Here is a 13,286-nt window from a genome sequence, read left to right as displayed (position 1 = left end):
GGGTTTCTGCTGAGTCAGGCGTCATCATGGTGGGGCGGGGGGGGGGGGGGGGGGGAGGTGATTACTGTGGGATTAGCTCTCAGGGCCGGTGGCTGCAGGCAATAGAACCAGCTGGTACACTGGGTTCCCCCGCGCTTGGCCTTGGCACGTGGGAAGGCGCAGGACTGGTATAGAGCCGCAGTATCCCGGCTGCCTGGTTCTGTCAGGGGCCCACTCAGAACTCCAGCCTTCTCGGCCCTTCTGCTCAGTCTGTGGGCTCCTGGGAGGCCTGAGTTCAGAGCCATGGGGCCTGGTGGCTGAGAAGTGGTGTTACCTCCAGCCCCGAGGGATGGGCTTCTCCCTGTGCCCAGCTGCGGTGCAGCTTCGCATGCATAGAGACGGAAACCAGCGGTTGGCCCAGGCTCTTCCCAGACCACGGTGGCTGCCACAGTCACTCTCTGCCATGGCCCATCAGCACAGTGGGCTTCCGGCCAGCCCACTCACAGCTCTGTAGTGCCTCTACTGGCCAGTAGTGGCCACGGGCGCACGTCAGGGGCTCCAGAATGGGCTGGAGAGAAGTAAGGATGTGCTTTGAAGATGCTTTTGGCCAGAAATTATGTGCTCGGGCTCCTCCTGTCCCCACCCAAGGCACGCATGCGTGCCCAGGGAGGAAGTGTGAGGATGGGACCCACATCCTGTCCAGGAGTGAAAAGGGAGTAACTGGGGGCCTCTCCGGCTGGGCCAGGACCGAGGAATGAATGTCGCACGACCATCAGTGAGAAGGGAGACCCTGTCGTCTCTGTCGGTGGACCTTTCCACCCAGTTGGCGATGCCAGCTGGGGGAGGGGAAGAAGAAGGAAGCCAAATAGAAAGTTAGGAAATCCAAGCTAGCTAATGCATTAAGTACTGCGAAACCAGAAAGTGGGGACAGATGGAAATTACAGGGACTTGCTGTGGGGACATTCGGGCGAACTTCTTGGGAGAGGTGACACTGAGTGACATTTACATCTTGTCAGAATACAGAGGAGAGGGCTTTGGGGACAGTTGTAAAAGTAAGAAAGGCTGTGATGGGTTTGGGTCTTGGCAAGTCACAGATAACAGGCACCCAACTGCAACCCCTCCTGCCCAGGCCTCTGTTTCTTTGAGTCCAGGATACGTGTATTTGCCCCACTATGAAAGGAGAGGGTTGTTTTCTTTCTAGAAAAGCTGCAGCCAGCTCTGTACCCCCTGCTCTCTGCAGGGGTCTCCTCGTATCTTAAGTCCTCAAGCCCGTGTGTGTGTGTGTGTGTGTGTGTGTGTGTGTGTGTGTGTGTGAGAGAGAGAGAGAGAGAGAGAGAGAGAGAGAGAGAGAGAGAGAGCATGGCACCTGGCCTTCTATCTTGGTGGCTTTCTTTCCATGGTGTCTTAACTCCGCAGCAATTTGTAAAAGTGGAGTCTCCTCAAAAGGCATTAAGTAGATGGTTAATACCTGACCTGGAAGGCCTTAAGCATTTCTCAGAAGTGACTTGATTCTGAATTCACTGCAATTAAGTTCCCTTTGTTGCAGTTTTTTTCCTCCTGTGGACCTAGCATTTGTGCGGCTCACAGTGGTTCATTATCTTGGTGCATATTTTATAGGCCACAATATCCGCACTCTCGCCACCCCCAGCCCCCTCGGAGCGTGGCACGCCTGGCACCAAAGTAATAAAAGTATAAGCTCTCCCTCGAGCGGCAAAGCTGAAACAAGCCGTTTTTACATAGAACTTCACTTTAGGGTCTGTGCGGTAGGTTGAGCCCTGACTTAACCTTTAATAAAATTGGATTCAAAGGTACTTATATCTAAATAAAATAATAAAATTGATTCTGTTTCACGCTTCCTGATGAACGAGAACCTGGCTGTGGATCATTCCTGCAACACCGAAACCCCAGCGCCCGGGTCTTAGTATGGGGTCCTGGGGCAGGGATTCCTGCAGGCTGTTGTTAAGCTGTTTGCTGTTAAGATCCTGTCGACCTGTCTGTACTCATCCATTCATCTGCCTGTTGGATCGTTCCTCCTCTCTGTAGTTACGCAAGACTTCATTTCTTCTTTGGCCGTAACTTAGACGTTGGAGTTGGTTCCAAATCTGGATGGGTGTAAGACTTCACCCTTCCATCCCTGCCACTGCCCATCTTCTCTTTACTTCTGGGCCCATTCAGGTGCCAGGATCTAAGTCTCTTGGTCTCTGGTCCTTGTTCTCAGGTTACATTTGCTCATGTTTGGAGGCTCCAAATGCTGTTGCTGATCTGGGGGGGGGGGGTGGGGGGAGTGGAGGAGGAGGCTTAGCTGTACAGGTGACAGCTAGCAGCTAGCAGGTGTCACACACAGTGCATCAAGGCAGCTAGCACTTGATGCACTGTGTGTGTGTGAGTGTGTGTATGTGAGTGTGTGTGAGTATGTGTGTATGAGTGTGTGAGAGTATATATGAGTATGTGAGAGTGTGTGTGTGGTATGTATATGTGTGTGTTTGTGAGTGTGTGTATGTGTGTGAGTGTGTTTGAGTGCCTGTAAGTGTGTGCATGTATGTATATGTGTGTGAGTATATGAGTGTGTAGTATATGAGTGTTTGTATATGAGTGTGTAACTATGTGTGTGTGTGAATGTGTGTTGAGTATGTGTATGTGAGTGTGTGTGTGTAGGTATGTATGTTTGGGGTGGGGAGAACAGGAAATGGGAGTCAGGAGACTCGATTCCCCTTGCTTCCCACCTGCACTTCTATTTTTGTTTGGGTGCCATTCATGGCGGTGCTCAGGGGTCACGCCTGGTGATGCTCAGGGACCATCTGCAGTGCCAGGGCTCAAAATGAGTTGGCCATGTGCAAGATGAGCTCCTTAAACCACCCCACCACCACCACCACCACTACCATCCCATATTATCTCTCGGATCTCCAGCCCCCATTTAAAAACATGTGAAATTAGTGAGACCCCTTCAGAAGTGTTTGTCATCACATGGAACATGAGTCCTGACTGTTTCCTCCTCTAGTGTAGAAGTTTTCATTAAAACAAAAATCCAGGGGGCTGGAGCGATAGCACAGTGGGTAGGGTGTTTGCCTTGCATGCTGCCGACCCAGGTTCAATTCCCAGCATCCCATATGGTCCCCTGAGCACCATCAGGGGTAATTCCTGAGTGCAGAGCCAGGAATAACCCCTGTGCATCACTGGGTGTAACCCAAAAAGCAAAAAAAAAAAAAATCCAGGTGGATGAAGATATCACACCCCAACATCCGCCTGTGGGCCCAGGCAGACTTCTCATGGCCTTCGAGTAGGAAGGTTAATGTTTCTTGTTGAGGACATGCACACATTCCTCTAGGTCATGGAGGGCAGGGGGTGGTGGTGCTTCCATGCCATTTCCCAGCCTGTGGCACATTGAGGTCCATCACACGGGCACTGGCCTTCGATAAAGTGAGAGCTTTGTGGGGTGCCTAGCGAGAAGGTGGGAAGAGGCAAGACTCGGAAACAGGCCTTTTTTTTTTTTGCTGTTAAGTGGGGTTAGGAGGAAATGAGGTCAGAAATGGGGAGCAGGCCGGTGTGGGAGTATCCCTCTGGAGTCTGGCTTCCACAGTGCGGACTGCACACTTCCTGACACCCGCCCCTTCTGAAGGCAAGGCCCTGCTGGCCCCCAGAGAGGTGGGTAATGTCGAAAGAACTGTCTGCTTCTTTTTATTCTTCACTTTGGGGCCACACCCAGCAGTGCTCCGGGCTTGCTCCTGTCACCACATACAGGGGTCGTGTTCGTCCTTCTGTCTATCTATGGTGCCAGGGATCAACCTTGGATTGGGTGTGTGCAAAGCAGAAACCCAGTGCTTGGCTCTGGTTGATGATCGGTTCTGGTTTCAAGGAGACCAGGGGCCTTTCCCAGGACTCCCTCCTACCCTAGAACGTGGCTCTCAGCCTTCTGAGGGAACTGACCCAAGACGCAATTTTACTTCCTCAGTAAAGGGGCTCCTGGACCCATTTTTACTAGCATCGTCATAAATCAGTCGCCCGCCGTGATTGGAGCCCATCAGTAGGATGTTTTATATTTTCTTTAATCTCTTTCATTCCAATGGCGCATTTCCCCGGGCTGGTTCAGAGGAGCTGAGGATTACTGAAGCAGGTCTCACCACGCCGCCACGCCACACAGCCTATGTGTTAAGTGCATAAAAGGCCCCTTTTAAAACCTGCTGCCAGAAATCTACGCAGACAGTTGTCAGACAGTTGTCAGAATGACGGCATGGCCTCGAATTCCCCGAGGAATCCATCTGAAGGCTGTCTTGAACCGGCTTACCCTGAGGGCATGATGATGAATAAAAACAAAAGGGCCTTTAGCATGCTCCTCTGAAGCCAACCCAAGGCTGAGAGTGATGGCTGAGGCCCTCCCGGCTCCTGGCCACTTGCATTTCTTTGTTCCAATTAGTGCATCACATGCATTTGGGCTTTGGTTTCAGACAATTTTCTTGCAATCTATTAAAAGAAAAAAGAAAAACAAACAACCTGCTCTTATAAGAACCTGGACTTCTCTATAGAGAAAGTCATTGATCCGCTAGCCTTTGTACTGAGCATCCATCCCTGTCTAGCCTTAACTTCCCATTCTTGAGGAAACATGATAATTCTTTCATGTATATCCCTCTCTCGGTTTCCTTTCTGCATCAGCATTTCCTCAGAGTTGGATCTGGGATTTTTTTTTTTTCTGTTGTCACTGCCCCCTCCCTGAAAATCAGAAAAAACTTACTAGACCTCTTTTTTTTTTCTCTCTCTGGATTGATAGAAGTATGTGTCTGCAACTGTTAACTATGACCACGTACTGTTCCTATGGGTGGCCCCATTTCCACCTTACACAGGTATTTCATCCATGGAGCCACCCAGAAAAGTCACTTCCCTTTGGCCACGGGGCTGTTTCCGGTGAGCTTCTGCCCATGGATTCCCGAGGCGCCGAGTGGTCTGTCAGCTGTCACACTGTCCCCTGGAGACCCCTCGAGAGTGAATCAGTTCCGCCGGGTGGGTCTCCGCCAGTATGTGTGTGGCGGGCTAGGCCTGTCGCTCTGCGGCCTTTGATTGTTGCCGGGGAGCGAGCCTGGCTTCCACTGTGCTGTGGGCGTGGGGTGGGGCTCAGGGGCAGAGCGAGTACTTGGCACATGTGGGATCCCTAGAATCTCCCCTCCCCCCTGCTGCCCCCCAACATAAAATCCAATTGAATCCAATGCAACGCGCTCAGTGGCACGTTAGCATGTGGGCCCTGCGTGTTCAAATGATGGCGTGGAAAATGGATGCAGACCCCCATTCCCCCACCCCTCGCTGGCTTAACGCGTGACAAATCGGGCTGCATTTTGTTGGGTTTGGCGGGGCTGGGGATGCCTTCTTACCCGCGTGCATATATATTAAAGCGGCCCATCTCCTCACGTGGCAGGCTTATTGATGGGGGCCTCGTCTGCCCCTCGCCTTCCATCACATTTATAACCAGCCAGGAGAAGGCTGGTTCCGCATGATTCAGTGTTGACAACAATCACCACCGCCCGCCCCCAGCCCCATGGTGCGGCGTGTGCGGGGTGCGGGGAGAACGCGGCATTCCCGTCCCCCGCGCAGGCCATAAAATGGCAAATCCAATTTGCAACGGCAGAAATCAGCCCTGAGTGATAGATGGCCTTCCGCGCGGGCCGGGGCTCGGGTCATCGCTAATCACTGCGCAGCCCGGCCTCCCCCGAGGCCCTGTCTGCCGGCCTCAGAGCGGGCCTAGCAGCTGCGTGCAGGAGGGAGGCAGCCCGTGTCTGAGCGGCCCGGGTGCACCCGCACTGATTAGATCCTCTTTGTCACAGTGCTTAATCCTGCCGCCTGGTCCTTGTTAGCGCACCCCCAGCGTGCCGGCAGCCTCTAATAAAGGAGAGGGTGCGGGCCCCTAACTAGACGCGCTGAAGCATGCGGCAGCAGACAGGGGGGTCATGGCCTGATGGGTGGGAGGGGCAGGGTGCTCGAGGCCTGTGATGCCTTCAGATGCACAGCAAGGTGCCCTCTGTTCCCCAGGCAGCCGTGAAGCCCCTTTGGACATCGCTGCATGCCCGCTGTGTGCGGGAGGGTGCCAGCAGCACGGATGGGTGCATGTGAGGCAAAAGCAAATTCGCCCACCCCGTACAGCCCACCTTGTGGGCAAGTGATGGGTGGGCTGGGCCAAGATTCTGTGGATTCCATCTCTCTCCAATGGAGGGTCCCTCCCTGCCTCCAGCACACCGACTTGCAGTCGACCAGCCCAAGTGTTCAGACGACACCCACGCTCGTGTCCCCCCTGGGTGCCACACCCGGGTCCCCTGAGCACCTCCAGGAGTGATCTGTGAGCACAGACTGGCAGTGAGCCCCAGGCCGAGCAGATGTACCTGTAAATAAGTCAGTACATGACAGAAAGCCCATCACACTGTGGGTTGGTATCTACACACACACACACACACACACACACACACATACACGCATACACACGCACAGGCATTCACACTAGAGTAAAAGCGGATCATTCTCTTCTGTTATGCTCCCTGTTTGGCTGGGGTCTGTGAAGCGTGTGTGCATGGCTGAGATGAAGGAATTGGGGAAGGGGTGCGACAAGGGGATTCGGCCCCCCTCCGCCACCGTCCGCGTCCTGGAAAGTACCAATGGGTTTGAAGGGAGATGAACAGGAGCCTGAGACAGCCCTGGCTGGGTTCCCTGACTTCCAAACACGAGGCTGAGCTGCTTTTCCTCAAAGGGTCTTGCTGGCCTCTTGCTTTCCCTCTATGCTCCGTTTAGCCGGTATCATTAGCAACTGTCTACGCCAATAGCTGGGAAATGGGTGCATGGCTGGGGGCTGACAGATCTTGGGGGCCTGCGGATGGGTGGGGGGTGGATGGGATGGGCACTGTTGCTGCAGAACAAACGGAAGGGGAGGGAAATCAGGGACATTGGTGGAGGGAAGTGGACCCTGGCAGAGGAACATAGTATGCCTGAAACTCAACCATGAATAACTGGAAATCATGTGCCCTCAGTTAGAAAAAGGTTTAAAAAGAAAACAAAAAGCTCAAAAGACCTGATGGAGCTTTCTTGACCTTGGCGAGATACATTTCATGGAGAAGCGTGAACCCTGAGATGATCAAGCTTGGGATGACCAGTGGCAGCCCTTAGTGACCGCCCAGCCCAGAGGCCTGCCTGGTGGAGTATGTCTAGCTTTCTTTGTTGAGACCTTTTCTCTGTTTCTGGCTCAAGGCAGTGCTTTGCATCCAGGGACCCTAGGGGCCTCCGGACAGCTCCCCGGATACTGTGGGGAACCCCATTTGGAAATGGTGCAGTGGGGCGCCAGGGCTCGAGGCTCTGGAGCAGCTGGGAGCATGGGAAGGACCTGAGGTTGGAAGCGACTGGGGCCGGGAACGAGTGAGAAAGTCTGGTGCAGAGGACACGGCCCCTGATTTCCCAAATGACTTTTAAGATCTGACTCAATGATGTCTCGTCACCCAGATGAGGGAATTGACAGTATTGATGAGCCGCAAAGAGGAGTGTCTGTGCTGCTTTCTGTCGCCAGCACCCGCAGTGCCGGGCGGCCGGAGAGGTGATAGATGACTTGCTCTGAATATTCGGTGGTATTTGTTTCCTTCCCAAGCATTGGCTCAAATAGGAGCCACTTTGGGTTTGGCCTCCTCCTCCTCCTCCTCCTCCTCCTCCTCCTCCTCTTCCTCCTCCATTTCGAGGTCTTTGAGCTGACGAAGAGCAATTCAAAGTTCCTGCTGGTGCACGATCTTCCGAGTTGATCTGTGGCGGGTGCTGAAGCTCAGCAGAGCTGGGATGTTGAGGGGTGTCTTTCCTCCCAGAAGATGCTTTCCTGGTCCTGAACGGCCACTGATAGGATGAGTTCATGACTTTGGCCAGGTGCGCGGCGGCTCTCTCTCCAAGGCTCGTCCGGCACTGTGGGGGCCTGAGAATGTCCTTGGAGGGCAGCCCAGCAGGGAAGAGGACTGTGCCCATTGCTCTGCTCCCCTGCCCGACCTAATTCTTTCCTTCCCCTTGCTGAGTCGTGCTCGTACTGCATAGCAGCTGAGAGAGCAGGGCCTTGAGGCACTCTTGCCTTACACGCCACCGAACCTGGCTTATTCCCTGTTTATTCTTTGTTTTATTGAATCACTGTGAGATAGACCCTTACAAAGCTGCTCATGATAGTGTTTCTGTCATACATGTTTCAACACCTATCCCTCCGTCAGTGTAATTTCCCAGCATCCGTGTGCTCAGTTTCTCTCCCATCTCTTCAAGCCACCCCAGCGACCCCACCTGCCTCTAAGGCCGGCACCTCTTCTCTCTCTAACTCTCTCTTTCCACTCTTTCCTCTCTCCTCTTTCTCTCCTCGCTCTCTTTCGCTCTCTAATTTTAGGCATTATGGTTGGGCTGGAGTGATAGCACAGCGGGTAGGGCGTTCGCCTTACAAGCGGCCAACATGGCCGACCCGAGTTCGATTCCTCCGCCCCTCTCGGAGAGCCCGGCAAGCTACCGAGAGTATTCGATATGCCAGACACAGTAACAACAAAGTCTCCAATGGAGACGTTACTGGGCCCGCTCGAGCAAATCGACAATCAACGGGAGGGCCTTTACCTTTACCTTTTATGGTTTGTAGTACAGATGCTGAAAGGTTATCATGTGTTACCTGCTTTCAACACTCAGTTCTTGTCCAGTGTGATCATTTCCAACTAATGTTGTCATAATGGACCCTCCTCTCTCTTAATGACCCTCCACCCCCCACACCCCTATGGTATTTCCCAACCATTGCCTGGTTCATTCTCAGTGTGTGGTCTCAATCAGCCCAACCCCCTAAAAAACAAAAACAATCCCAGGACAAGAGCACATCACCAGACACTGTAGAGTCATAATGGGTTTGGGTTGGGGGTAGGAGACTCCCTTACAGTGCTCAGAGGCACTGGACTCCTCGCCCGGTAGTGCTTAGGCGATGCTGGGTTTCAGGCCTGTGCTCTGGGCCCACAGAGCTGCCCCCGGCCCAAGGACAGGCCAAGGCTTTGCTCCGAGGCCCAGGTTCTGAACGTCCTTCTCTGAACTGCACCCCCCCTCACACACACACCCACCCCCGCCCCAGCTTCTGCGCTTTTTTACCTGCAAAGTGATCTTAATAACTGGCCTTAGTGCTGGCTGGTGAATCACACAGAGAAGAGCTTTCTTAAAAAAAAATTAAAGCATATCTGCTGATAAGCTCTTGATGAGAGTTTCCATCATTACTATGTTAATGAGATTTGTTTAGTGCTGACGCGGGGCTATGTGCTTGGTACCTGAGGAATAATCTTTTTTCTTGCACGATATTCTTATCTTCCTCTGTTCCTGTTCTGCTTTGGCTGATGAACAAAATGGGGTGGATCAGATCGCCTTTAGATCAGGCTGGGCTGGCATTGACGAACATTGTCAGGATGGAATTTCAAGAACTTCTGATTTTATCGCTGCTTTCAATCTTATCCTTTTAATCTCTGTAGACTACCTAGTAAAACCAAAGCCTGTCACAATATTTGTAAGCCTGCCCGCCCGCCCGCCTGCCCTTCCTTCCTTCCTTCCTTCCTTCCTTCCTTCCTTCCTTCCTTCCTTCTTTCCATCCTTTCATCATCTTTCATTGGCTCTAATTTCTTGACCAGACATGTCTTATCACTAGCATTGTTTGCACCAGTGATTCCGTGAGGTTAAAAAAAAAAAATTAAAAATCAGATCAGTTGATCTTACAGTCCTTGTGGCTCAGCTTCATTACTTAGCAGTACTTCTTAAACCTGCCTTGTGTTCGGGAGGAGAAAATGACTTTCACCCTTTCTCGCCCACTCCACTGTTTTAGGAAACTTGGATTTGACTGGCCAGAAGCAAGTCTTCAAAGCAGAGAACAACCCCTGGGTCACCCCCATTGCCGACCAGTTCCAGCTCGGCGTGTCCCACGTTTTTGAGTACATCCGGTCTGAGACGTACAAATAGTAAGTCAGCTCTGAGTTTCTAAAATAGAACGTGGTTGGTTTGTGGCACGTGTGATGGGGCTGTTTCTCCCCAGACTGCCATATGACGTGGGTGGTTTACTCATAGCGCCTCAAAACGTCTCTCAACTGGCTACATGTCGTCATCACCTCTCTGATCTAAAGATTATTTTTGCTGTTTTCAAGAGGAATTGCTGCTCAGTTTGTGTAGAATGTTTTCAAGGACTTAAAATTTGATCGGCTATTTATGGTGCCCAAGACTCACCAGGCACAGTGAGATGGCCATGTTATTCTCTCTCCCCTGAGTGCAGGGAAACGAGGAACACAATTGTCATCTAGCGGTTTATTACAGAACCAGGAGAGAGTTCCTGGGGAAGCGCCCCTCCATCCCGGGGAAACTGTTACTCAGTGAATTGATAATCTCTCCATGAGAAAACAGAGTGGGAAGCATCCCCCACACCTTGCTGAGAGGCCAGACCTCACTGGCCACTTCACCACCTGCCCTCATAGACCCCCACCCCCCTACTCCAATCGGAACCATCATTTACCACAGTGCTTCTGTGACCCCTTAATGCAGAAACCCAGTCACCCCTAGTTTGAAGCAAATATGGAGTTGGGGGGAACGACTTAGAAAAAGAAAAATCCAGAACCAGATGTAGTCTACTTTTGTGTCCAGAGCCAACGTGGCGATTGGATAACCCCAACCTCATTAGAATAGCTGTAGGATCAGAAAGGCTCACAGTTAGGAGTTTCCTGGGTATCAGAAAAATGTCCCTGTACCCCACGGTCCTCACACAATCTGTGCTGGGCCCAAGGATCAGTGGCAGTGAGTGAGGATCAGTGAATGCCCCCGTCACAGGTGGCAGAAAACCCTGCCTCCCATATACCCACCCCCCACCAGCCCCAGGCCTTGTGCCCCTGTTTCCAGATTGTTTCCCAGAATCCTGGAGAAGATGAGCCGTGAAGAGCAGATGATGTTAAAGCCAAATTGACCAAAATTGTCCCAACAATAGCTTCGCCTCGTTTATCGAAAGCAGCTCAAAAGCACGGCTGGGCTTTCTTTTGATGGTTATGCCATGACATTTGCAATACATCTTAGAATGAACCCTTAGCGGGGAGCGTGGCGTGTGTGGGATGTGTGTTATTGTTCCGCGGGCCCGGGGACGCATGCGGGCTTGATAGATGGGCGGTGTTTCAGACGCGAATATTACTCAGCTCCGGAAATCAGTCTAGTAAATTAGGAAAATGTGTGAAAACCTAATTGCAAGTTAGCAGATTATTGTTCATTTTGTTCCTCTTGTTCATCACGCATCGCCATCGGTTCCAGCGAGGACTCTTGAACGCCTTGTTGGTGGCGGGGCGGGTTCTGCAGAGCACAGTCGGGGGTGGGGCGTGTTTGGAAAACACTTGATTTCCTCGCAGGCAGAGCAAGATGCAGAACTCTTGTCGTGGAAACGGGGGCACAGAGGCCTGTCGTTAATCTGGCTCACAAGTTCTGCGACGTACCCTGCATGAATTTATCATTTGTGGAAATGTGTCCTGTGATCGTTTCCTTTTCACACATCAGGAGTGTGTGGGTTGGGGCAATCCCTTAGTCCCCATAACGCGCCCTGGAAAATGACTCGTAGGATTTGAGCCCTCTGGGGACACTGGCCCTGCCAGAGTGTGCGGTTGTGAGTCTTAGGGGTGCTGTTGGCAGGTGTCACTCCGCCCTCCTCCCACCATGGGGCTCGTTCTCTTTCCCTCCTGCATTTGGGGTCTTCTGAGTGCCTGGCCCACCCACTGGTCGTATTTCCTCCTGTGTGGCTTCCTCAGACTTAGTTTGCCTTTTAGACAGTGGACTGGGCATTTCAAATGTCAGGGGAGGACAGGAGCCAAAGTGCCTTAGGGAAGGTACTCGCTTTGCGTGTGACCACCCAGGGGCTGATCTCTGGCACTCCACTGCGTGGTACCCCTTGAACAGTGCTGGTTTTGGCCCCCAAACAAACACTAAAACCCCAAATGTTAAGTAAGTCTGGAAGCCCCTTGTCCCCCTTTTCCGTGACTTTTTGGTGTCTGTGCTGGGAGGCCCCATGCTCCCGGGGGTGGGGTCTCCTCCCTCCTGTGGGGGAGGATGTGGGGGTGCCTCTTGTATTTCAGCTGTCCTGCCCCCCTCCACTCTGCTGTGCTTGACTCCCTTCCTTTCTTAACTTTCCCAGCCTGTCTGAGGGCCACTAAGTAATTCACCACGTCAGACCCTTCACTTAAGTTTTTTTGGGGAGGGTTGTTTTTACGTGTTTGTATAGAAGTGCACCTGTTTTGGGTCTGTGGCGTTGCCACACCAGCCCTCACTCCAGTGAGACCAGATCCTTAGCCTCACCCCCTGCCCCTCCTCTAAGCCTCCTCAGTTCTGGCTCTCCCGATCCCATTATCCATCTTTTTTCCCACTCGGAATTAACCGGTCCCTTTCTTTGCTCTTTTATTCTCCACATTGGAGTGAGACCGATCAACAAGTATTTGTCTGTTTCTCTGAGCCCTCCAGTCCCATTCGGGTCACTGCCGACTGTAAGATCTACTCTTTTTTCACAGCTGAGTGGTACTCCGTAGTGTGTGGAGAGCAGGTTTCCCACACCTCTGTACTCGGGCCCTTGGGTTGTTTCTGGATCTTGGCTGTTCAACGGGTCCTTCTTTGACCAGTTAGAGACTTGTTAGTAGTGTTCATGTAATTCGAGCTCAGCCCAGTCTGAAAAATGTTTCTTTAAGCAGCCCCAAGCAATCCTTTTTGAACATTCAGAGCTTGAGACAACTGACCGTGATAGCCAGACGGTTCTGTCTTCCCACTTAAAATACCGGAGAAGGGGGCCGGCATTGCACATGGCTTGGCCCGGGTTCCAATCCTGCATGGTACTGCCAGCCATGCTCCACCAGGAGCAGGCCCTGAGCACAGAGCCAGGAGTCAGTTCTGAGCACTGCTGGGTGTGGCCCCAAGCAAAATGGAACCATTGGAATATCAGGGCATCCCCCTCCCGACCCCCGGCCCCCTCTGTGCTCCCCCTCCCGACCCCCGGCCCCCTCTGTGCTCCCCCTCCCCACACACACACTAATTAACTCACCCGGCAAGGAGAGCAGTCAGGACGCCAGCCCGCGGCGACTTTGAGTGACCTTGGCATCCCAAGCACAGCCTGTCAGCCCCGAGGAGCCTAGAGCGGCGACAGGCGGCGAAGATGGATGATCCCGTTTCCAGACTCTAATGGACTCCAGGCGGGGACGGGGCTCGGAGAGCACGCAGCGAGGCCGGCGTGGAGGAAGAATTAAAATTCTCGGAGATGATTGAACTTGACTAAGATGAGGGGGTGGCGTGGGGGCTGCAGGCCTGTGCTG

The 13,286-nt window shown here is 52.6% G+C and overlaps 1 protein-coding gene across 1 annotated transcript in view; it reads left to right on the top strand.

Moving 5' to 3' along the window:
• The window catches only part of RSU1 (Ras suppressor protein 1), a 133,342-nt gene that overhangs the window by 53,763 nt on the left and 66,293 nt on the right, over nucleotides 1–13,286 (top strand). Inside the window, exon 8 of the mRNA XM_056114599.1 lies at nucleotides 9,797–9,929. Coding sequence (XP_055970574.1) covers nucleotides 9,797–9,929 — 133 coding nt within the window. The remainder of the gene's footprint in view (nucleotides 1–9,796; nucleotides 9,930–13,286) is intronic.

The sequence above is a fragment of the Sorex fumeus genome, unplaced genomic scaffold (assembly GCF_029834395.1).
Source record: "Sorex fumeus unplaced genomic scaffold, SorFum_2.1 ptg000026l, whole genome shotgun sequence".
NCBI classification, from domain to species: domain Eukaryota; kingdom Metazoa; phylum Chordata; class Mammalia; order Eulipotyphla; family Soricidae; genus Sorex; species Sorex fumeus.
Note: the sequence above shows the minus strand (reverse complement) of the source record. Positions and strands in the feature narration are given on the sequence as shown.